The 22,702-nt window shown below is 55.4% G+C and overlaps 1 protein-coding gene across 1 annotated transcript in view; it reads right to left on the bottom strand.

Annotated features, from left to right (window-relative positions):
* Positions 1–10,987, bottom strand: part of CARD14 (caspase recruitment domain family member 14) — a 23,567-nt gene extending 12,580 nt beyond the window's left edge. Inside the window, 10 exon segments of the mRNA XM_021680722.1 lie at positions 598–692; positions 838–980; positions 1,439–1,555; positions 2,552–2,701; positions 2,921–3,046; positions 3,585–3,704; positions 4,565–4,732; positions 7,872–8,197; positions 9,311–9,448; positions 10,657–10,987. Of these exon segments, the coding sequence (XP_021536397.1) occupies positions 598–692; positions 838–980; positions 1,439–1,555; positions 2,552–2,701; positions 2,921–3,046; positions 3,585–3,704; positions 4,565–4,732; positions 7,872–8,197; positions 9,311–9,448; positions 10,657–10,987 (1,714 nt within the window).
* Between the last annotated feature and the right edge of the window lie 11,715 nt (positions 10,988–22,702).

The raw sequence follows: 22,702 nt of genomic DNA, 5'->3' as shown, positions 1-22,702 counted from the left end.
GGGGGGGGGGGGGGGGGGGGGGGGGGGGGGGGGGGGGGGGGTAGGCAGGTGTGCAGGGTGGAAAAGGTGAGGAGGCTGTCTATGTGGGGCCCATGGTTGAGAAGGAGAGGAGACAAGCCAAGTCACAAATATGAGGAATAAGCCACAGGAGATGTGGGAAGGTCTCACGTGCCACACCTGGGGGGAGAGATGCTCCCAGCAGATGCCTTTTCCAGGGGTGGGGGACTAAAGCCTGCTGTCTTCTGATGTCGCCATGAGAGCAGGGAGGGATGGAGAGAACACGTGTGTCCAGAGCTATCTGAGCGGTAATGCTGAGCTGGACGGGAAGATGAACACAACTCCCTTGGCTTCAAGGTGAGAGACAGAAAGGATGCCCAGAAAACAGGGCATGGGCTTAAAGGACCAGGTAGTCAGGATTCCCCAGAGGCCCAGGGCGGGGCAGCGGTGAAGCTCGCCTCCTCAGCCCAACCCTGGAGAGGTACGGGGCTGTCTCACCTGCCTCCCTGAAGACCCCTGTTCTCACTTCTGCTCAGCCAGCCCAGCTAGCCCAGCTCAGGGGAGGGGGTGGCTGCAGAGGCCCAGGTGGGGCGCACTCACCTGCCCTGTCTACGATCTCATAATCCAGGTCTGCGTCACCTGCTTTCGTCCCCGGGGAGGGTCCCCGGTCCACCTGCAGGATTTCTGGGAAGCCACTGGAAAGCACGGGAAGACGGCCGCTCGGGCTGCCTCGCTTGCTCCCCGCTCAGACCCAGAGCCCCTGCACCTGCCCCGCCCTCGGCCCGTGTCCCAGTGAGCTGCCGGGGCCTGCGCCATCTGAATCCCGTTGCCAATTGTTACCTGAAAGACCCGGGGTCTTCCCGGAAGTCCTCTGTGGCCCTCTTGTACAGGGACTGCGGACTGGGAGGCACGGGGCTGCTGGAGCGGAAGCTGTCCACCAGCTCACGGTTGGACGTGGCGTTCAGGTCAGAGCAGAGCTGAGACTGGTGGGGGACAGGGCAGAGGTGGGCACAGGGCTCCCACGGGACCCTGCTCGACACCTCCCCGCTGCTCCACGGCGTGAGGGGAAAAACCATAATAAATCGTGGTCCCCAAGGACATAGCACAGAGCAAGGTCACGCTAGCTGAGCACCTACTGTGTGCCAGGCACCCTACTAGCTGCTTTCCTTATCTCATGTTGCTCGGTGCGGCCAGATAAATCTACACGGTGGGTAGTACGGTCCCACTTCACATACGAAGCCACCGAGGCCCAGAGAGGCCCAGCGCCCGGCTGGTGAGGGTCACGGGCGCAGCAGGGCAGGCATGCAGCACAGATCTGAACACAGGCCCGCGTCCACGTCACGAGGACGTTTTCAGCACCTGCGTGCACCAGGCCCCGTCTGTCCCGCCAGGTGAGCATGCCCCTGGCTTGGCCCAGGAGGGGAAGAGGCCCCCGCCGTACCTCAGGGGGGCCGGGGCAGCCGGAGTCGCTGTCATCCCGCGGGCAGATGGCGAACATGCGCACCAGCAGCTGCTTTCCCTTCGGACAGGGCTCCCTGGCGCCGGCTTCCTGCTTAGGCTGCCGAAGACGGGCCCCGGGCTGCTCAGTTCAGGCACGTTTCCTCTTGGATGCTCTTGGGGGTTTCCAGCAAGGCCCCTCCCTCCTGTCACCACCTCCCACCTCCACCCTCCGGGCAGCCTCCCCTCATCATGTCCCCTCCTTGGAGCGTGGGACCCCCAGCACGCAGGAGCCGACCCCCAAGGAGACGGAAAGGAACCAGCCTGGTGAATGCTATTTCATCTCTTTTAGAGATTACATGTTGTTCCTTACCGGTTACACAAGTAACATGCTATGTGTATTATATTCCTAACTCCATATAGAATACTGGGGGCAAACAGAACTGAGGAGAGAAAGCAAGGTTCTCCCATCCTCCACACTCAGGGACAGGAAAGTTGGCATCTTGCGGTCTACCTTTTTTAAATACGTATATATATATTTTTGGAACGTGGTGGATGTGAGGAGGTTGAAGGAGGAAGGGCTGAGGGCTCCGCCTAGGAAGAAGAGGGTCTGCCTAGGCCTCACCGAGGTCCCGGGCGCCTCTGAAGGGTCTCACCCACCCACCAGGTGCCTGGAGCTGGAGCTGCGGACGGACCATAATTGGATGTCTTGTAATCATTTTAGCTCTTTGGGAACATAGTTCCCTTCATGCATGGAAGTCGGCTCTTGGACATCGGACTTGCAAACATCTCAGGAATGCATCATCTACAAAAGCGAGTGGCTGCCTGGCCCAGTTTCATATGCTTTCTTTCTTCATCGAACACCGTACGTGACAGGTGCCAGAACCTTCCATCCAGCTACCTCTTCCATGAGTTGCATATGATTACCATCAAAGGAGATACAGACACAGACTCAACTTGCTTCAATGACTTGGCAACAAGGTTCACCCACGAGAGCCAGCGTGCGGCAGATACGGCTGAACCCGATGTCCCAGCCGGGGCGGCGCATGGCCTGGGACCCGTCCCATGGGCGCACACAGCCACCCGCCTCCCTGCAGGGTGGGAGGGAAGCACTCACCCCCTGCGGGGACTCGGCCTTAGGCCTGCGGAGCTGTTGGCGCAGTTTGCAGACCTGGTCTGTCAGCTCAAATACTTTCCTGCGGAGGGCGTCCTTCTCCGTCAGCTTCTGAGAAATCTCCATCTGGGCTGCGTCCAGGGCAGAGTAGGCCTGGGAGCCAGACAGGAAAGGAGGGAGGATGGCACGGGGGAGCGCGTCGGTAGGGGACGGCCGGGGGAGAGAGACGGGAATCTGGAACCAGCTGCCATCGGGTGGTGCAGGGAGCCGCGTGACCCCAGCCAGCCCGAAGGCTTCTCGAGGAGCCTCGGCCAGGCAACACATTCTGCCACCGCTCAGCCGGGGGCCCGGGGCCCTTCCCCGCCAAGGTACCTGGTCGCGCTCCTTCTGTAGCTGCAGCAGTTGGCTCTGCAGGGCGTTCACCTTCTCCTTGTAGAGGTCACAGTCTACCTTCGTCCTCTGGAACTGGAGCAGGGTCTGCTCCTTCTCTTCCCAGTACTGGCCGGGGACAAACATAGCCCATGCAGGCCAGCGGTGCTGGGGGTCGGCGGAGGATGGGGCAGGCCAGGGGGGGCCTCGGGGACAGAGGGGGCGGTTCGGAAGGTGAAATCCGTGACCTCCTGCTCGTTTCTTAAGTGCTAAATTTCAAGGTGTGTCTACGGAGTTGCTATGCTGATTATATTTGCTTTCAGTTATCAGAACACACGTGGATGTTGCAGGTATAACTACGTTTTGTTCACTCCATGTCCCAAAAGACGTAAATAATCTCCCTCCACGCTGCCTCATTCTCTCCCACTGTCCCCTTCCTCCCAATCCTCCCCTCGCCTGTCGTAGCAACTAAATAAACCTCACCCCCCCACACACTGGAAAGCACCCTGAGTTTTGTTGCTTGTGTGTCTGATCCTTTTCTGACCACCCACAAACCAGATGGGACCGCTCGCCGTGGGCCATGAGTCCGTGCTCCATCAAGCTTCCACGAGGGATGAGCGTTTGCGAGAGCCTGTCTTCCCTGCCCGTGCTGCCCTGCTGGGGTCACCTGCTTGCGCTGCCTCTCGGCGGCCACAGCCCGCTCCCTCAGAGAGTGGATGCGGTCCACCAGCTCCTGCTTGCTCTCCAGGGCCTCGTCCAGGTTCTGCTCCAGGATGTCCTTCTCCGCCTGGGGCAAAGAGAGGTCAGCCCCGGGACCCCGACCTCCTGAAAGGCCTGCCCCTGGGAAGCTCCCCATCGTTCTGCCCCAGGAACAGGCAGCAGGAAATTTCAGGGCCGGGCGTGTGGATGGATTCAACCTTATTCCTGCACACTAGGCAGGAGAAGAGGCAGGGTCAACAATCAAAATGGGAAACGTGCATTTCCCTTCTATTTCTCTGGGCTCAAGGATAGAAAGTAAAGGAAACTGAATGTCTCTCAGGGTGGCCATCCCCCCTTGTGGGCCAGGTCAGGCCGCTCTGTCCACAAATCCACCAGCACAGTCCCCGACGGAGGACACACCATTCCCTCTCTGGCCCACTGCTCAGGAAGGGGCTTCGGAATGGTGGCACCATCCAGGCGGCCCGCCCTGCACCCAGGGAATGTCTACTCATTGGGAGGAACAGCTCTATAAATAGACATTTTATTGATTGAAAGGAATCGACGAGGAGGGGCAGAAGTTTGCATAATTCCAGAAGTTGGCATCACCCGTTTTGCAGCTTTCTTCCAGAGCGCGCCTGGGCGGGACGGCAGAATATTCTGCAGGCAAAAAAGTACCCCCCCCAACCTTGAATCCCGTCATTTATAATCAGCCTAATTCCCTCTAAACCAGCCCCGCAGCAGCTGCTGAGCTGAGGGGGGCCTTGCTCGGCACGTCCAGTAGCTGTCCATCCTGCCACGCTGGGGGCCGGCGAGGAGTAGGAAGGGAAATGTAGGGTGCCCCTGGATGGGCTCCCGGTCCTCAGCCACCCCTCTTTGGACCACCTGTGAGAACACCCCCCCAGGCTGCAGGAGCCCCGGGCAGCTGCTGGGGACAGGAGCCGGACCCACCAGGCTGAAGGTCAGTGACCGGAGTTTCTCAATCTCCTCCTTCAGGTGGCTCAGCTCCTTGTCCCCGGGCTCCAGGCCGCCGGCAATCTGCAGGGACTGCTCTCGCAATTCCTGCTCACAGGAGGAAGACATCTTCTGGCGCTGCATCTCTTGCTTCATCAGGTACAGCTGCCAGGAGGAGGCCGAGAGGAAGGGCCGAGTCAGGGCTGGTTCTCCACTAGCCCAGGGGCCCCTGCTTCCCTCACCTTTCTCCTCCAGGAGGATGCTTTTCATCCTTAGAGGGGCCCCTCCCCCGAGATTTCAAAATCCATTAAAGAGTTTTACCTAGTAAATAGTTCCAGTTCCTGGGGAGGAGAAAGGCATTTCTAGCTTTATTTTTTGGATGAGGCGAGCCATTAAATCACTGGGGTGGGGCCCAGGGAACAGAGGAAGGAGCCCGGGAAATCAGCTCTCAGACCCTCTCTAGAAACTCCGGGACCCCAGCAGCTGGTGGGTGGTGAGTGGCCAGTGAGCGAGTCCTTCAGCACGCGCCCTGGCTTCCCTGCCTTTCCATATTCTGCTAGATACATTGCATAAAGGGAATCGGGATTCGTGAAAATCAGTAAGTGAGAAGAAAGGGGAAATCAAGTCAGATGGGGAGCAGAGATGCCTGGTCTACGCGGACGCACTTGCAATCCGCATGCAGGTATGTGCCCCCCCCGCCCAGCGGGTTACGTGTCCAGGGCTGTGGTCCTCTGGAAGCTACGCGGCCAGGTCCTGCTGGCCTCCACCCTGCAGGATAGTGCCTCAAGAGAAACTCAGACCTGGGAAAGCACCCCAGGTGGTGGGGGGAGGGACGTTCCCCAAGAGGCAACCCAGGAAGTCTGGATGTCAGGGTGGAGTCAGCACTCACTCTGGGGTCCAGAGGAGAAGGAAGAACCTTCCCACTTGGACTTTTTCCCTCCCGACATCTCCATAGCAAATTTTCCATAAGCAATTACACAGTTCCTGCTACGGGTCACCCGGGTTAGACGTGTTATACTCCATATATTCAAAAAGTAAGATTAAATCATTAAGACCTGAACGGGGGGTGGGGGGACCTAAAACTGAAAATAAACCTAAGCAAATGAACCTAATTATATTTCAAACACTGTAGCCACAGCGATGGGAGGGAGAGGGACTGAGAGCCGAGCAGCCACAGGAGCCCGTGACCTGCAAGCCCTCAGCTCTGCTCAGCGGCTTTGTTCACTGGGCTGGTGTGGGCACAGTTATTGTGAAAGTATTTGCTATGCCCTATAGGATTGAGCAAGTGAGCGCTGGTGTCGGTGGGAGGATTCTCACCCCAGAAGAAGAGGCGCCCGAGGATCGAATGGGGGAGGCAAGGACACGCCCTGAGGATTGACCGGAATTAGAGGTGTGGGTGTGACCTCACAGTTTCTAAAATACAAGTATGTCTGTGGACACGCATTCTTGCATGCATAATGCGAATGCATATCTGTAACGTGTCTGTGTACGTATATATTTACGTTTCCTAGGTCTGTCTGCTGAAAGGGCCAAGGAGCAAAGAGATCCTGGGAGCAGTGAGCACCCCTAGAGTCCTGATCTTGGTCTCTGCAAGAATCCAGGGCCCTTCAGGGAAATGGCTGAGCCCAGAGCTGGGGCAGGGTGGGGATGAGACGATCCCGGGAACTCCTGCAATACCAGCAAGGGAGTCTGTGCTCAGAAAATGAGAGGTCATGCCACAGGACGCCGAGGAGATTCAAGGGGCTCCCCCTGGCCAAATCTGGGACAATCTGTGCAAACCCATTCAGGACAGTAATATGTTACACGCCATTGGAAATGGGAACCCACGTCCCTGAGCCAACAACAGATGCACGAGCTGGGGAGATTAAAGGCTCCCCCTCATGGGCAGGATGTTGAGGGCCAACAGGTGGACCAGAGCAGTCACTGGAGATGGGGGCTCCTCATCTAGCAGCCACCAGAGTAAAGATGAGTCCAGGCAAAAATCCCCAGTGAGGCTGTCTAGGGGGGGAATGTCCACGAGCCGCAGGGTGTTTGCTGGTTCCATAGCTGCCCGCCCCCCAGACTGCTTCTCAGGAACAGGGAATGAAAGCAGAGGAAGCAGGCAGCAGCTGAGCCAGGTGAGCGATACGAACATCCGCTGCAAGGGGCGCTGGGCCTCGCGCCATGGTGGGGCCACTGGAACCAGGCCCAGGGTCCCTGTCTGTGCAGGGTCCTGCCAAAAGGGCATAACCCCCCATCTCCTTACGAGGAGACGTGAGACAAACCCAAAATGGGGAGTGGTCTATTACAGAAAAGAGGGGGGCCTTGTATTCTTAAAAAATATCCATGCTGTGGGGCACCTGGGTGGCTCATTCGGTTAAGCTTCCGACTCTTGATTTCAGCTCAGGTCATGATCTCAGGGTTGTGAGATTGAGCCCCACATCAGGCTTCATGCCTGGCATGGAGCCTGCTTGAGATTCTCTCTCTCCCTCTACCCTTCCCCATCCTCTCTCTGCCTCTCAAAAAAAAAAAAAAAGAAAAGAAAAGAAAAGAAAACCCACGTATAACTTTGGAGCTCCCTCCCGAGACTTAACTCCTAAGAGCCTTCTGTCAGCTGGAAGCCTCACTGATCCCATGAATAGCCGATTAACACATTCTGTGTGTTATATGTATTATACACCGTATTCTTACCATAAAGCGAGCTAGGGCAAAGAGAAGGTCCTTAAGAAAAGCATAAGGAAGAGAAATTACATTTACAGGGCTGCATTTATGGAAAAAATATCTGGGTTTAAGTGGGTTCGTGCAGTTCAAGGGTTGACGATAGATATTTTTACTTGTATTTTTTTATAAATTTGAAATGATTTCTAAATATAGTTAAGATGTAAAAACTAAAAACAAACACACCTAGCCACAGTTAAAGGCAACCAACAGATGCCAAGATGATAAGGAATGTCCTCAGTATTTAAAGAACTGCTACAAATCAATCAGAAGATAATGGCTCCCAGCAGAAAAATGAGTAAAGGTGTTTGGGGGTCTGACGGCCTCACTGATGACACTCTGGCCTATTGCACAGACCCAGGCCCCGCTGAGAACGATACAGGAGGGGCGGGCAGAGGCCCACGGGCCCCAGGTTACCAACAGCGCTGGAGCGAGGTGGATCCCAGGTGTGTCCACGGCGGCGGGGCCCAGGGCGGGCCTCCCCACCCACTGAGGGCACCTCCCGGGCCAGCCAGTCCCCAGGGTATTCCAGGCAGGGCAGCTCATGGCTGCACAGGCCAGCACTGGAGGGGCCCCGGGCGGGAGGCTGTGGGGCCATCCTGCGTACCTCCTCCTGCAGGCTGCAGCAGCGCGTGGTGGCCAACTCCCTCTCCTGCAGCGCGTTGCTGTAGCGTAGGGACAGATTGAGCATCTCGTCCTTGAGCTTCAGCACCTCGTGGAAGTGAGCACTGACCTCGCGCTTCATGCGGTCGTGGTCGGCCTCCATCTGGCCCAGGCTCTGGGCGCGGGCCTCGGCCTGGCCCAGGCGCTCCTGCAGCTGCTGACAGCACCGTAGCAAGGCCTCCTTCTGCCCCTTCTCCTGGCTCAGCTCCTCCTGCAGGCTGCTGATGGCCCCGGCCAGGTACTCGGTCAGCTTGGACGTCTCCATGAGCCCTGCGGAGGAGGGGCGGGTGGGCCACCTCGCCCTCCCTCCTTGTCCCCCAGGGGCTTTGCTTCCTCCACCCAGACTCTTAAGCAGGAGCCCCCACCCTAATCTGTGGGTCTCCTTAAAAACTTCCGGGCTCAACTGGACTCAATATTTGGTTATATAAATAGCATGACTGGTGATTTTGGAACGAGGATTATCCCCCGTAGCTTCCCCATGGGAGCCTGCTGTGCAGACCCAGCTCCCCCTCATTAGCTAAGGTGTGTTCGATGCCAACTCACCTCCATGTCATCCTAAGAGAAACATAACAAGGAACATGAATCCATATAGCAGCACTCTAGCTAACGTAACCATGGACTATGACACCAAACAGGCAGAAAAGTTTTCTCATCCATTTTGAGTGATGTTGGTCCTGCCCTTTGTACCCCAAAATCTTTCAACAGCTCCTCCAGGGAAGCCTAAAATCACTCAATTAATGAAAATGGCCTTATTTCCCATCAGGTCGGCTAGATCTTTCGTTCTCTGGCTGAGTGAAGGTGCAGAAGGCTGCCCGCTCCTCTCCTCCTCCCTCCCGGCAGGGGCCTCTCCCAGCAGAAGCCGCCCCAGGACCCGGTTGCCCCTTCCACGTAAGCCAAGGCTAGGGCCACCTCAGGAGCGTTTCTAGGGAAAGGACATACATGCCCTCTCCCTACACCTCTCAAATGTAGATTCTGTGCCCCAAGAGGAGTCTCCTGTTGGTACTGCATAGTTAGGGACAGATCTTTTCTTTTCTTTTTTTTTTTTAAGATTTTATTTATTTTATTTGAGAGAGAGAGCAGGCGGGAGAGGGAGAAGCAGGCTCCCCGCTCAGCGGGACTCGATCCCAGGACCCTGAGATCATGACCCGAGCTGAGGGCAGATGCCTAACCCACTGAGCCACCCAGGTACCCCAAGATCTTTTCTTTTAGAGCCAGAGGCCACAGGTTCCTTCTTCTACACCTGCACATGATTAGTGGGGGTCTCCTCACCCCCAGAGTGCTGGGGGGGTTCAGGAGAAGCATCTGGAAGAGCATGCAGGCACTGGGACCCAGACGCTCCAAAGAAGGCACGCCCACCCCCACGCCCCCAGACCCAGCCCTCACCACTGAAGTTGCTGAAGTCCATCTTGGGCTGCAGCCCCGTGACCAGGGTGTGGATGTCAGGGTTATGGAGCTTCAGGCTCTCCAGGAAGGCAATGGCCCCATTCTTCCCTGGAGTCTTCAGCAAATCCAGCAAGTGCCCTTGGGGGAGAGAACGGTGTCACCTCACAAGGCTCTGGGTGGGCTTGCCTTGGGAAGCACGGTGGGCAGGTGGAGGAAATCCTTGCACATCTAGGGATCAGGAGGTGAAAGCAGTTTTCCAGAATCCCTGGGCACAGGTGCCCTCACTGCCCTTGTGGGTCCTTTAACCGACGTGTCTGCAGCTGGTCTCCCGAAGGGCCAGGCTGGCCTTCCTTGAGCGACTACTCTAACCCAAGCGCTAAGAGCTGGCCATACAAGACTCAGGAAGATGACCTTTGCTCTCAAGACCTCCCAGGTGTGTTGGTGGACAAGTGCAGACACCGTGTACAAAGCTTGTGGGATGAAAGAAGCAAGGGGCAACGCCCCAGGGCCCGAGTCCCGGGGAGCCCGCCATCCCGATCCCATGGCTCTCAGCCTGACTTAGTGGCCTGGATTCCTTTCTCCTATATCTGAGGTTCATAAGGAACAGGCGGAAATAGAATCATGTTAACAGCGACCACTTACTGCCTGCTTCCTCTGGCCCGGGCTTGGAGATGAGTATCTTACAAACCGTCTCATCCGATCTCCTAATAATCTGACAGCGTGAAGCTATTAGCTTCCCTGGTTTTCAGTGACTAAACATAGCTAGTCAGACTGTCAGAATCGGCTCCAAAGACATCTGGAGTGGCCCCCCAAAGGTACCTCCACCTGGAACCTGTCAGCGGCAGCTTATCCGGAACAAGGGTCTTTGCAGATGGAATTACGGTAAGGATCTCAAGAGGAGATCATCCTGGGTTATCCAGGGGGGCCCTGAATCCACTGAATCCAATGACAAGTGCACTCGTAAGAGACAGAAGAGGAGACACAGAGAAGACCACTCGAGGACAGAGGCGGACACTGGAGGGGTGTGGCCACAAGCCGAGGACCGCCTGGGGCCACCAGGAAGACACAGGGAAGGGTGTGTCCCTACAGCCTTCCAGGGAGTGCAGCCCTGCCCACACCTGGATCCCAAACTATGGGCGAATACGTCTCTGCCGGTCTCAGCCACCCGGTTTGTGGGCATCTGTTACGGCAGCCCCGGGAAGGCACTAGAGTGTCCCCATGCCCCCAGGTCCTTAAAGCCCTGCGCTCCCTGCCTGGCCCCGGGCTTCGCAGCATGGCCTGTGTGGAGCTCGCGTGGCAGGGAGGGGGCCCGCTGGGGCCAGCGGCGTGGGGCCGGGGGTCCTCACCGGCTCTCATGACGGTGTTGGTGAGCCCGGGGCTGTGGAGCACCTCCTCCTCGTCCAGCTGGTCCAGCACCTTGGCCTGGCGCAGGGAGGGGGTGAGGCGGCTGGGGCAGATGCTGCACACGATCTTGTGGCAGTGGCTCTCCAGCAGCTCCCACAGCGTGTCCTCGTCCAGCGCTGTCAGTGTGGACTCTGCGGCGCAGCGCTGCCACGGCCGGGCGCCCGGGAGCGCTGGAAGGAGAGGGCGGCCGTGGACGGCTGGTTCCAGGCCCTCCGAGGCCTTTCCAGCCCAACCCCCTTGGCCCAGGTCACGGGCGCGGAGGGAAACGACCATCTGGAGAGGATGGTGTCCCATGACCTGGGCGGGGGCGCTGATTATCCATCCTTATTGTTGATTTCAAGTCAATTCCTCTCCCTGGAGAAGAGCGAGGACACTGAATTTGCCTTTAAAGCACAGGAAACTGCCCTTGGCCCCGGGGAGCTGATTTACAAGCTTGATCTGGAACATGCATTCTCAACTGGGGTGACGTAGCCCCCAAGGGGTCGAAAATTGGTTCTTGAGTAAAAGTTCTTACCCTTATATGTACAAAGCACAGCTGTGCACAAACAGACATTCAGTCCACCTGTGATATTACTATCTTGCAGGAGCACAGTGAGGGAGGAAATGTCTAACAGGGCTCCTTAAGGGATGAGGACGGCAAAAGGTTGGAGGGACACTGCCTGGAATAAGTGGGAAGGTTTGGACGGCCCATCCAGCCCCCCAGCAACCAGAGGAGGCGCCCGCAGGCCACGGTGAGGGGATGGGGGGAACAGGTGGGAAGCAGGGCTCGGGAGAGGGAAGTTTGCACAGAAAGCACACTGCTTTTATTTGGCGTGGCCCCAGGACACTTGTCCTGAGACACTCAGGACATGTGCTAGGGAATGACACTTTGCAAAAGCGTACTAGAAAACAATTCCAAACGAAAACCAAGGACTCCAAGTAAGTAATAAAAGCCACTACCTTTTGGCCAGCAGGGGGTGCGGATTGAAGACGGGCAGGTCTCCGAAGGGGCCCCACTGCAGCGGGCCGGGCAGACTCTGGCTGGGGTCACAAGCACTCGGTCTGTCTAGGTGCAGATCATGGAGCAGCTTACCCTCAAAGTACCTGAACAGCAGCTCGGGGGCAGGGGGTGTTGACACTGACTAACGTAAAATCCAAGACCTTCTGTTGGGAGCACCTTGGTGGGCACCCCCCAGTCTCCGACCCATGGAGCACGCCCTGGGCGCACCCAGCTTTGCAATGAGCCACCTCCATAGCTGTGTCCCCACCTAAGTCTCTCTCTTCCCTCCTGGCCCTGGCACAAGGTCATTTCTAAAACGTTTTTAAATCCTGGGCTGGTTTAAGCATATTTTGGTTGTTGTTTTTTAGAGAGCGAGAGAGAGAGCACCGTGCGGAGCCTGACTCCGGGCTCAATCTCATGATCCTAAGATCCTGACCTGAGCCGAAATCAAGAGTGGGACGCTTAACCGACCGAGCCACCCAGATGCCCCTAGTTCAAGTCTATTTAGAAAGTTCCACAGGGGCACCTGGGTGGCTCAGATGGTTGAGCATCCGCCTTCGGCTCGTGTCATGATCCCAGGGTCCCGGGATAGAGCCCTGCATCAGGCTCCCTGCTTGTGGGGGAGCTTGCTTCTCCCTCTCCCCCTACTGTTCCCCCTACTTGAGCTCTCTCGTAAATAAATAAAATCTTTTAAAAAAAAAAGTCCCACAAATAGACAACATATCTGTGCACCCATCATGCAGACTCAACAGAAGATTTCTCATTAACGAGAGGTATCGTTAGAGTTGGCTCAGTCCTGCTGGCTGCAACCTGGCATTCTCCCTGTGCCCAGAGGTAGCTGCCAGGCCATGTCCTACCTGTGGATGTGTCTACAAATATACACCCGCTGTTACACGATTCTTTGTAGGAAGAACTGAGCATAAATAGTATCTTTCCTGTTGACTCTAACTTTCTGTAAACAGTATCACGCTGGGCATGGTGCATGGTTTGGCAGATGGATACAAGCAGCTTACATATACTCCTTCCTTTTTTAACTGGTGCTGGATTCAATGATACGAACAAACCCCCGTTGACTTCTCGATGCCCCCGTGGGCCAGCGTTAGGCCGTTTCTACTTTTCCTCCGTCCTGCTCAGTGCTGTGGTGGCGTCCTCGGGCACCCATGGGAGCATTCCACTCAGACCCCTGAACTCCTGTGATTTGGTTCTTTTCCTTTGGAATAATGAGCTGGACCAGCTGGAGTCAAACACCTCTTGAAGAGGTCTGTCCACTAAAAACGCTGGAAAGCCAGAACAAACCAACCCCGTGTAAACTCAGAAAAATGGGAAACAGTGGTTGGAGGATCTCGTCTCCACGCACGGCCCCCCACGATCCGTACGAGGAAGCACGGGCTACAGCGAGTGCTCACCGAGAGACGCTCACGCTCGTTTTCCCAGCAGCTCCTCGCGGTGGGTAGGGATCTGGTGTCCCCTCCGTGGCCAGTGGTGGTGCTGCTGCTGCCCGTTCCTTTCCCTGTGGGCTGTGGGGCAGGACGGGGCCGGACAGCAAAACCCCGCCAAACCAGCGCCAGGATGGGCTGCCTGCGCTCTCAAGCCCCGTGACTTGCTCCAAAACTCAAAGTTCAGGCACCAAAGACTAATGCAAGGAGGAAAAAAAAATAAGGCAAGTTCTGATCCAGGAAATAACTTGACAGATCTTTGACCTCCGTGGTTTGCTCAGTAACTATAGACACTTCCTCAGGCTTGGAAGTAGGTTCCTAGAAGGAAACCAGGTCGTGAACTGTGGTATAGTTACCCACCATGTCATGGGCCCCTCCGGGACTGTGGTGATCGTTGCTCATATCTACGAATATACTAAAAGCCATAAATTGCACCCCTTAAATGGGTGAATTGTGTGGCACATGAATTATATTTTAATAAGGGTTTTTTTTTTTTTTTTAATGAAAAGATCCCAGAGCTGCCGGTAACTATACTCCGCTTCCCTCTGGCCCCACTCTCTGCCAGGATGCAGAGGAGGGTGGGCGGTGAGGAGGTCTCCTGGGTAGCTGGCCTGCCCTGGCCTCCCTGAGGCCAGCGCCGGCCACCTACGGCGTATAGGACACCAGCCCCCTGTTCTTCCTGCTTTCTGTTAGTCCAGGTTGGGCCTGCAGGTGCCCTGACCATCTAGGGCCCCCAGCCAAGCTCTGTTCTCTGCCCCAGATGTTCCCTGCTGGCCTCCTCCTTTCTGTCCCCAGTGCATGCTCATTCCAGCATCCGCGTTCCCCTCAGCTGCCCTGCGCCCCCAGGAGCACCTCTCCATATGTGTGGAGGTATCTTCGATGAACCAGTGACCCTCTGCATGGGCGCAGCTGCCTCCCACCGCCTCCAGCTCAGACTCTGGGTTGAATTCAACATATAAATCAGTCTGGATGGTAAAGGTACTGAATGAAGTGGACTCGCAGAATCTCTCTGCCCCAGCTCCTCGCAAAGTGAGCCAGAATTGTTGGGAGAAAAAAAAAAGCAGCCACAAAATGAGGAAAGGTGGAAAAGTAAACACTTTCTGCCAAAAACTTTTGAAAAATAGCAGATGAGCCCTGAGAATGATGGGTTGGTACAGAGGGGCGTGGGACCCAGCGCCTCCCGCAGCCCCTGTCATGGAACCAGGGAAAGGGTCTCGAGGACTTTCCCCACTAATTGCTCATCTCGAGAGAAAGAAACTCTGGGGAAGCCTGCAGAGGTGAAAGAAAGCACCCAGAACTCCCTAGGACTTGTACTGGAGAAAGCTCAGCGGAGGTGGGGGGACCATCCTGGGGGCGGAAAAAAGTAGGGACCCCAGTCTGTACTCCTCTCTGCGTGGTGAGCCCTGGGTCCATTTCATTTCAGATCTGGCCCCGGACTCTGCAGGACTCCCATGGAAGGTCTGATGGCACTGACTTTTCATAGACTCCTGCTCCCATCAGAGTGAACACAGAGAATCAGGCCAGCTCAAGCTACATGCTCCCTCACCAGGGCAGCTGAAGACAGAGGTCTCCCGGGGACCATCTAAACCCCAACTAACTGTGCCGGCTCCTGGGACCCCTGGGCCACACTGGGGTCAGGTGTAAGTGAGTGTAGCCGAGTAGCAGCCACTCCAGACCATTCTTCCTGCACTGAAGCAGCTTCTAATGAAACCCCAAATGGCAATAAAACACATAGGAGTTTCTTTGCAACTCAGTTCCGATTTAAATTGGGGTTAGTCTTAACAGTAAAGAAAATTTACCCGAGAGATCTGCCAGCATATTTTAAACTCTAAAAGTCTCCTCTAACCTTGCAGCAATTCCAGAGAGAACCCAAGGTCATAGGAACCTTGAGCATCTGAGTTGGGGGTCCTCCTGCTGGACCTTCCCGTGCCTCCTCATAGCTAAGGGCTCAGTCTTCCCTTCCTGTGACGGAGGGAAGGAGAAGCACATACATGCATGAGCACACACACACACACACACACACGTGCCCACACGCACACATACACGCACAGGACTCCAGAATGGGAGGGGATGCATAAGGGAGAGCTTAGAAAAATCGGTATAAACCTATAAACACGTCGGGTGAGGCAGACGGTCACCAAGCGAAGAGAGAGGTGCTTTCTTGCACCCCTCAGCTAAGAGCCCACACCAGTGCTCCATTGGAAATGTCTGGCTGTGTCCTGACCACCAGTAGAGTGGACCTTCCTTCCCCTTCACTCATCTCTACAGTGTAGAGATAAGAGCACAAATCAGAGCATTCTTTCATCCATCGCGGCCCGTGCTGCCAAGGGGGCACTCGGCAGCCAGAGGACGTTTAAGTCATTTAGCCAAGCCAAATGGGACGAGCTGCTTCCTCCTCTGGTCTGCAAAGCAGTCACCTGCACTCCTTATGAGGCAGGAGCCCCTCATTCCCCCGAGGACCGCTCTTGGACCGGCCTCCCTCCCTCCCCTGCTGTGCTGACCTGCTCTCCCTGGGACGGACTCCATGCCCTGGCCTTCCTTGTCGCGGAGAAGCGATAGCTGACCTGAGACTCGGCTGAGCAGCAGATGAGCAGGTCTGACAGGTCCGTCCTTCCGTGCCTTACATTGGGTCTCCACGTATCCCTCAGGGGCCAATCCGTTCTCATGGCGGGGAGGACACGTGCAAAAAGTTTGTTCTGCTTTTGTATGAACCCTAGGAAGCCGCAGGTGGCGGTGATCCAGAGGATGATGGAGAATCTTGGGGTGCAGGGAAGCTTCTCTCCTCTGGGAGTGTAAACCCCTCAGAAAAATCCTAGGAAGGTCAGGATAAATCTGGAGCTCCTCTTCGGTTCTCAGGATCCGTTGTGGGAAGCATCTAAGTAATTCCAACGGATCTGCCCAAAGTCAACATTTGATGACCGCTATTTGGGGTGAGACAAAAGTCTTGGCTGTTCTATGTCAGGGTAGATCGAGAATCTGGTCACTTCTCACCACTTGCACCGCTGTGCCCTGACCTCTGCAACGACCTCCCAGCTGCCTGCTGCCATGCCCCCCTTGCCAATTCTTCTGCCTGCAGAGCGTTCGAGGATGAGCCACCGCACGTCGTTGCCTTCTGTCTACAAGTCCTCGCGTCCTCACCGTGACCCACAGGGCCCTGCTTATCTCGTACTTGCTGCTCTCATATCCATTTACCTGCTCCATACACAAGTGCTACTTGAAAGTCTTTGAAAGCTCCAGGCACCCTCCAGCCCCAGGGCCTTTACACTTGTGGTTCCTTCTGCCTAAAATGCTCTTTTCTTTCCCTCCTCCTTCAGGACTCCATTCAAGAGCCATCTTCCCATTCTACTTAAAATCATGGACTCCCCACCCTCGTCCTCCCTCCCCTTTACCCTGCTTCATTTGTGTCTGTCGGAATCATTGCTTCTTAATACACGATATGTTCCAGTTACTTGTTGGTTTCTTGCCTGCCTCCCCACTATGAGCCCGTAGCCTCCAGAGGACAAGTATTCTTGTCTCTTTTGTTCTCTGCTGCGTCCCCACCCCCTGAACAGTGATGCTCCATACACATGGGTTGGGTGAATGCGTAAACATTGGTCGGGTGCCTGGTTCCCACTGAGGCAGAGACTAGTCAAGAAAGAAGAGAAGTTCGTGGCCCCATGGGCTGAGCAGGAAGGACCTTAAGGATTATCATCCCAGCAGACAAGGTCAGTTCCCAAGGTCACACAGCTAGCTGATGGCAGAACAGCAACCAGAATCCAAACCTCCTCCTGGTGAGAAGGATGAGGCTGTGGCCGCCTGGGAGGAGCAGGCGAGAGCACAGATCAGAGGTCAGACTCGGACGCGGGCTCTCAGCCCAGAGTCGTGGAGCTGCCGCCCTCCAGCTGTCCTCCGAGGCAGGATATTTAAACTCCTGAGGCTTGGCTTTCTTTCCTCTCTGGTTAATAGTGGCACACCTATATCAGGGTGGGAAAGCACTTCTCACCGTGCCTGGTGCATGGAAAGTTCTAGATAGTTATAAAAAACTCAAGGAAATGCCATCATCCTAAGTCAAAGAGGAGGCCAGTGGCGGGTGCTGAAGGTGGCTCTGCAGTAAGGAACAGAAATACCAAGAGCTGTAGGGACAGAGTTGAGGAAGCCCCCAGTTCCCAAAGGGCCATGAGCACAGGAGGGCGAAAACCATTTCTTAGTCACCACGGCATCGTCAGGTGGACCCCGACTGACGATTTTCCCACACTTCCAAGGTCAAGAAAGCGGTATTTCTGGTGACCTTGGCTTGGTTGAAAGAGTGTCTTCTGGAGGAACTCGCAAGGGGTGGGGTGGGGGAGGGTGGGGGGGTGGGGGGGGCCCGGTGGCATGGGGACAGCACCACCTAGTGACCACATCCCATAGCAGCTGTCAGTAGTCACTGTGAGCTGCCCGGGGCCAGCCACAGAGCCCCTGTGGGTGACACTTTATCCATAAAATGTAGGGAGCTTGAGTGGGGGGCTTCTGGGCTTGCCTTGCAATCAGGATGCTGGCAGCAGGTGGAGATGCCGTGCCAGGCACGTGAAGGTCCAGAGAACTGGAGTGCAGGTGGAGGACGGGCGACTGGCCCCACTGCCCTGCAGGGCCAGGTTCCGGGTGGAGGCTGACCTACCATAAATGGGGACTATGCTTCTTCGCTCTTCTGACGAATGCTGGGGAGAATTCCAGAATTTCTAGGAGGGTTCTCAACCCCACGCTGGAGAAGACTGAGTGCGTGTCCCCGGGGCGGGGCTGGGCGGGGCTGTGAGGCTGGCCTCTGGTGTACAGACCGGGCAGCGTGGACCCCACACCCACCTCTGGCCCGCGCCAACGCCGAGAGTGGGTTGAGGAGGGAAGGAAGCAGCCATTCCCCAGGAGCAGGTAAAACCGGTCATTCTCTGTTGGTTTTCATATTCATACACGCAACCACCGGCCTGTCAACCCCACTTGCCTGTCTAGGCGTCTCAGATCTAACCCAGCTAAATCAGGTGAAATTCACACAATAGGACATTGACCATTTTCTTTTATTATTTATTTATTTATTGTTTTGAGTAGGCTTCATGCCCAGCGTGGGGCCCGAACTCATAACCTTGAGATCAACAGCCGCACGCTCTACCGACCGAGCCAGCCAGGTGCCCCTAAGATCAGCCATTTTAAAGTGAACCATTCTGTGGCATTTAGCTCATTCACAGTGCTGTGCAAACGTCACCTCTAGTTACAGCACATTTTTGTCCCCAAAATGAAGCCCTATATAGGCCCATTGAGCAGCTCCTCCCCCCATCTCCCGGAACCACTAATCTACTTCTTGTCTCTATGGATTTGCCTCTTCTGGACATTTCATAGAATCGTACACATGTGAACTTTTGCATCTGGCTTCTTTCGCTCAGCATAGTGGCTGAATGATTCCACCCGTTGTGTGGATGGACCACGTTGTGTTTATCCACTCATCCCTCCGTGGACACTGGGCTGTTCCCACCTTCTGGCGATCGTGAGTCGTGCTGCCATAAACCGGTGCACACCTGTACTCCTGGGGTCTATTGATCTATTAACTTTGCCCCCAGGCAACCCTCCACTGCTGTCCTATGGCCTCCCCATCTCTCTGCGGCCACTCAGAATGCTCACACCAGAAACCCAGGAGTCCATCTTAGTCCTCTTGAGCCTTGACAGCCCCTGCCCGCCCCATACATCACCCCAACCTCTCCCCAGTCCTCCTCTCCCCATCTCCACTGCTCCGGCTCTGGCAGCCACCACCACCTGTCCAGCAGGGCTCTGCGGCCCCTTGGGCCAGCCTCTGGACCTCTTGCCTCAGCCAGGTCATCTTTCTAAACCACTTATCAGAATGCATTCCTCTCTTCCCAAAGAAAGACCACCCTGAAGTGACTCCTGTGGCCACCAGAAGGAATTTAAACTCCCACTCACATCCTGTGAGACCTTTTATGATCTGGCCTTGCTCTCCTCTTCTCCAACCCCCACACTTGCCCACGTTCGTGATGCCACAACCACCTTGGCTCTCTGTCTGTTGATTGCACCAATCCCCTGCCTGTCCGGGAGTCTTCACACTCATGGTCCCTTCTTCCTGGAACACTCCTCCCTGGGGTGTTGCCATGGCCACCTCTCTTAATAATGTACGGGGCACCGTCCTCCAGTCACCTGGTAAATCAGTGACCCACTAACTCTCTTCCACTTTGCTTTTTTTTGTTTTGTTTTGCATCACGCAATTCTAAAACCTGCAATTATCTAACTGGTTTACATGATTTGTAGGGCTTGCCCTCCTACGGAACACAAGCTCTGCGAGGCAGGGCCGTCTGTCCTGTCCACTGCCCCTTCCAGCACCTGGAACAGTGCCTGCACCAGAAAGATGCTCTTGTACTCCTGCCGCCCGAATGCTGGACACCGGCAGTGTGTAGTCTCGGGTCCAGCCAGTGGGTTTTGGAGCTTAGTAAGCTGTCCCCCCGACTAGGTGGGGCTAGAGAGGTCCATGCCTCTCTAGTGTTTACCCTCTAATACCTGGTGGTGGGCAGGGACCTCTGGCAGGAAGTCCATCTTCGGGGACAGCCCCTCGGATTCAGGGCATCAACCCCTGTGGTGATGATTCATGGGAGCCCAGTCCAGCAGCACTAGACCCAAACCTCCTTCTGCCCCTGGACAAGACCAGCCACTTTGTCTCCACCCTGAGGCCAACACAGGTAACAGAGAAAAGAAGCAGGTGGGCTCCTGGGGTGTAGCCCACAGATCTGTTCCTGTCTTCCCCGTTGCTCTGGGATGAGCTCGGGGATCTCCCAAACAGCCAGATCCATCCTGCGTTCCTCCTGCCCTCTTGCTCCACACATCCAGGCACACCATACTATGTGCTGGACGGTGATGGGGAAAAAACAGACATGGGACCCTGCCCTCCCTGCAATTAGCCTAATCAGGTAAGGTAACCTCCCTCCCCCAAATATAAAAGTGTGGGAAGTGAGGTGCAGGAGACAGAGGAGTTTTACACCCAAACAGAAATGGGTGGGTCCCCTGTGGTGACCAAAAGTCCTGAGATGAGGGGCCCAGGGGGGATAAGCCCTCTAAATCCATGTTTTAGGGGACTCAGAGTGGGGCCATTTCTAGTCTGCACCTTCTAGCTGGAATTGTAATTTAGGTTTCTGACGGAATGGAAACATTAATCTGGATGTTCAAGCAGTGGACTGGTTACTGACCCCCAAGCTGGGTTGTCAATTCCTGTGTTGTATGTAGATGCTTACGCCCAACACAACATAGCTACGTCGGGCAAATATTTTCACAAATAGAGCAAGTAACTAAAGCATGTTCTCAATACACAACTGACTAGATTATACTTCCTACCGGTGATAAGGCAAAACCAGCTTCAGATCTACTGACCCTGCGGCGTGCGTTGCATAGGCTGTGAAAACTGGTGCAGTATTGGAGCAGGGAAGCCTCCCCAGAGAGGGACTCTCTCCCAGCTGCGGTCGCCAGGGGCCGTCTGTCCTACATAATAAAAACACGGCTCTGCTGCGATCTATTGAACCCACTTCCAGCTCCGAGCTCCCTAGAGTGGATTACCCTCTTTATCCTCCCAGAGGCCTCGTGGTCACCAAGGGGAACCTGCCTATTATATTCGGGTGCAGCCCCTGCCGTGTCCTGCACCTCACTTCACAAACTGTATTTTGGGGGAGGCTGTCATCCTATCGGATTAGATTAACCTCAAGGACAAAGACCAAGTCAGCCTTGTTCCTCATGGTTCCCGGTGAGCACTGTTCAGGAGAGACTGCACCGACAACCACCCCCCATCCCCAAAGCTCGTGTCCTTTTCACGGACTCTGGCCTACAAACTCAAAAAGTTATTGGCCCCAAACAAAAGGAAGAGGCTTTTAAGATGTGTGTTCAAACACGGCTAAAGAACATTGCCAGGAAAATGGCATAAAAGTGTGAAGGCCAAAGACAAGCCTCGGTGGATGGTGAGTAAGATGAAAAATCTCTGAACAAGTGCAGAGAGGCAATCATCCTCTTCACACTTAGTAGGAATGCAAGGATTTTTTTTCTCTCCTCATTGATACCACAACTTGTAAAGTCAGTAATCTTTACTCTTTCCCCCACTCTTGGCAAGGCTGAGTACCTAGAGCAGCGCTGTCCCATAGGAATATCATATACAGTGTAATTAAAACATTCTAGTAGCCGTATTTTAAAAACAGGTGCAATTAATTGAAATCACGTATTTCGTGTGACTCAGTATATCTAAAATACGGTCATTTCAATAGACAGTCAATGTAAAGTTATTCACGAGATATCTTACATTCTTCTCTTACAGTTTTGAAATCCATGTGCATTTTACAACACAGCCCAAGAGCACAGCTTGCAAAACATGTGTACAACCTCAGAGAGGGCCCCAGATAATCCTTTGTGGAGTAAGAGGACATAACAACTTACATTTTATTTTAAAGTCTAAGAAAGAAAGCCAGCTTTAGAAATATTTAATACTTGACGAATACCAGCATTCTTACTAGGCATGTTTATCGGGTCAACCATCTTGTAGCATTTGGACATATTCTGCCCCTAGGGCGAGAGCTTCAGGAGAAGCCAGCCCTCATCGACTTGTTTGCTGTCAACATTGCAACCCACTGCACTCTGCGTGTGGCTGGTTTAGTGGATGAAACATTTATCCACTTGTAACTAAATTAACCTTCACAACAGGAGAGCGTTCAAACACCCCTGGAAAGATGTGGTGGATTAAAGACGTGCCCAGTCATGTGAGCCAAGCAAACCGTGAAAAAGCGAGTGTAACCCTCACGAAGTTAAGAGCGCGACTCTGGATCTCCAACACGGAATGAAGCCAGGTCAGGAGGTGACGCGGGTCCAGGGGCGAGCAGGGAAGCCCGCCATCAAGGGCACTTAGGGAAGTTTAGGGTCAGACGCAGGACCGGCTCCCGGGCACAGGGAAAAGCCAAGCCCTCCGGGGCCACCTTCCTGGGCAGGCGTGTCTGCGCCCCCCGCCCACAGGGGGCCCGGGAGCTGCAGGTGCAGCGCAGCCCGGGGGGCGTGCCCGGGGCGCTCCCCTCACACACTCGACCGCGCAGGGCCTCTCTTCCTTAGGGTCTTAAAACCCGGCCAACTCATCAGAGCTGGTAGCAAGACTTTCCAAAAGGAGACCGTTTGCGTGAGGTTTTCCATCGGGCGCCAGCGCTGCCTTTCCCGCGGCGAGCGGGCGCCCTCCAGCCGAGCCGGGGACCTTGGCGGAATGAGGGTGCGGACGGGGCTCCTCGCTCGGTGGCGGCCGTCAGCTGGGAGCGCCAAGCCCGCCAGCCCCGCGACAAAGACCCAAGCAACCACGACTGGGCAACCCACTCGAATCCCATTCCCATGCCCCTCCGCCGCATTTATAGGGGCTGGGCGGTGCCCCGCCCTCGACGAGATCCTGCGGGAGCTTAAATCGCGCGAGAGCGGCAGCAGCACCGCCCCTCTCCCTCAATCCAGCCCGGTCTCCCTTTTCACGTGGAGAGAAGCTCGCGGCCCCCGACGCACGCCCGTACGCACGCGCGCGGCCGGCGTCAGTTCCTGGCGCCGGCCGCGCGGGGCCCTGCT

This window comes from Neomonachus schauinslandi, chromosome 15, assembly GCF_002201575.2.
Source record: "Neomonachus schauinslandi chromosome 15, ASM220157v2, whole genome shotgun sequence".
Classification (NCBI taxonomy): Eukaryota; Metazoa; Chordata; class Mammalia; order Carnivora; family Phocidae; genus Neomonachus; species Neomonachus schauinslandi.
Note: the sequence above shows the minus strand (reverse complement) of the source record. Positions and strands in the feature narration are given on the sequence as shown.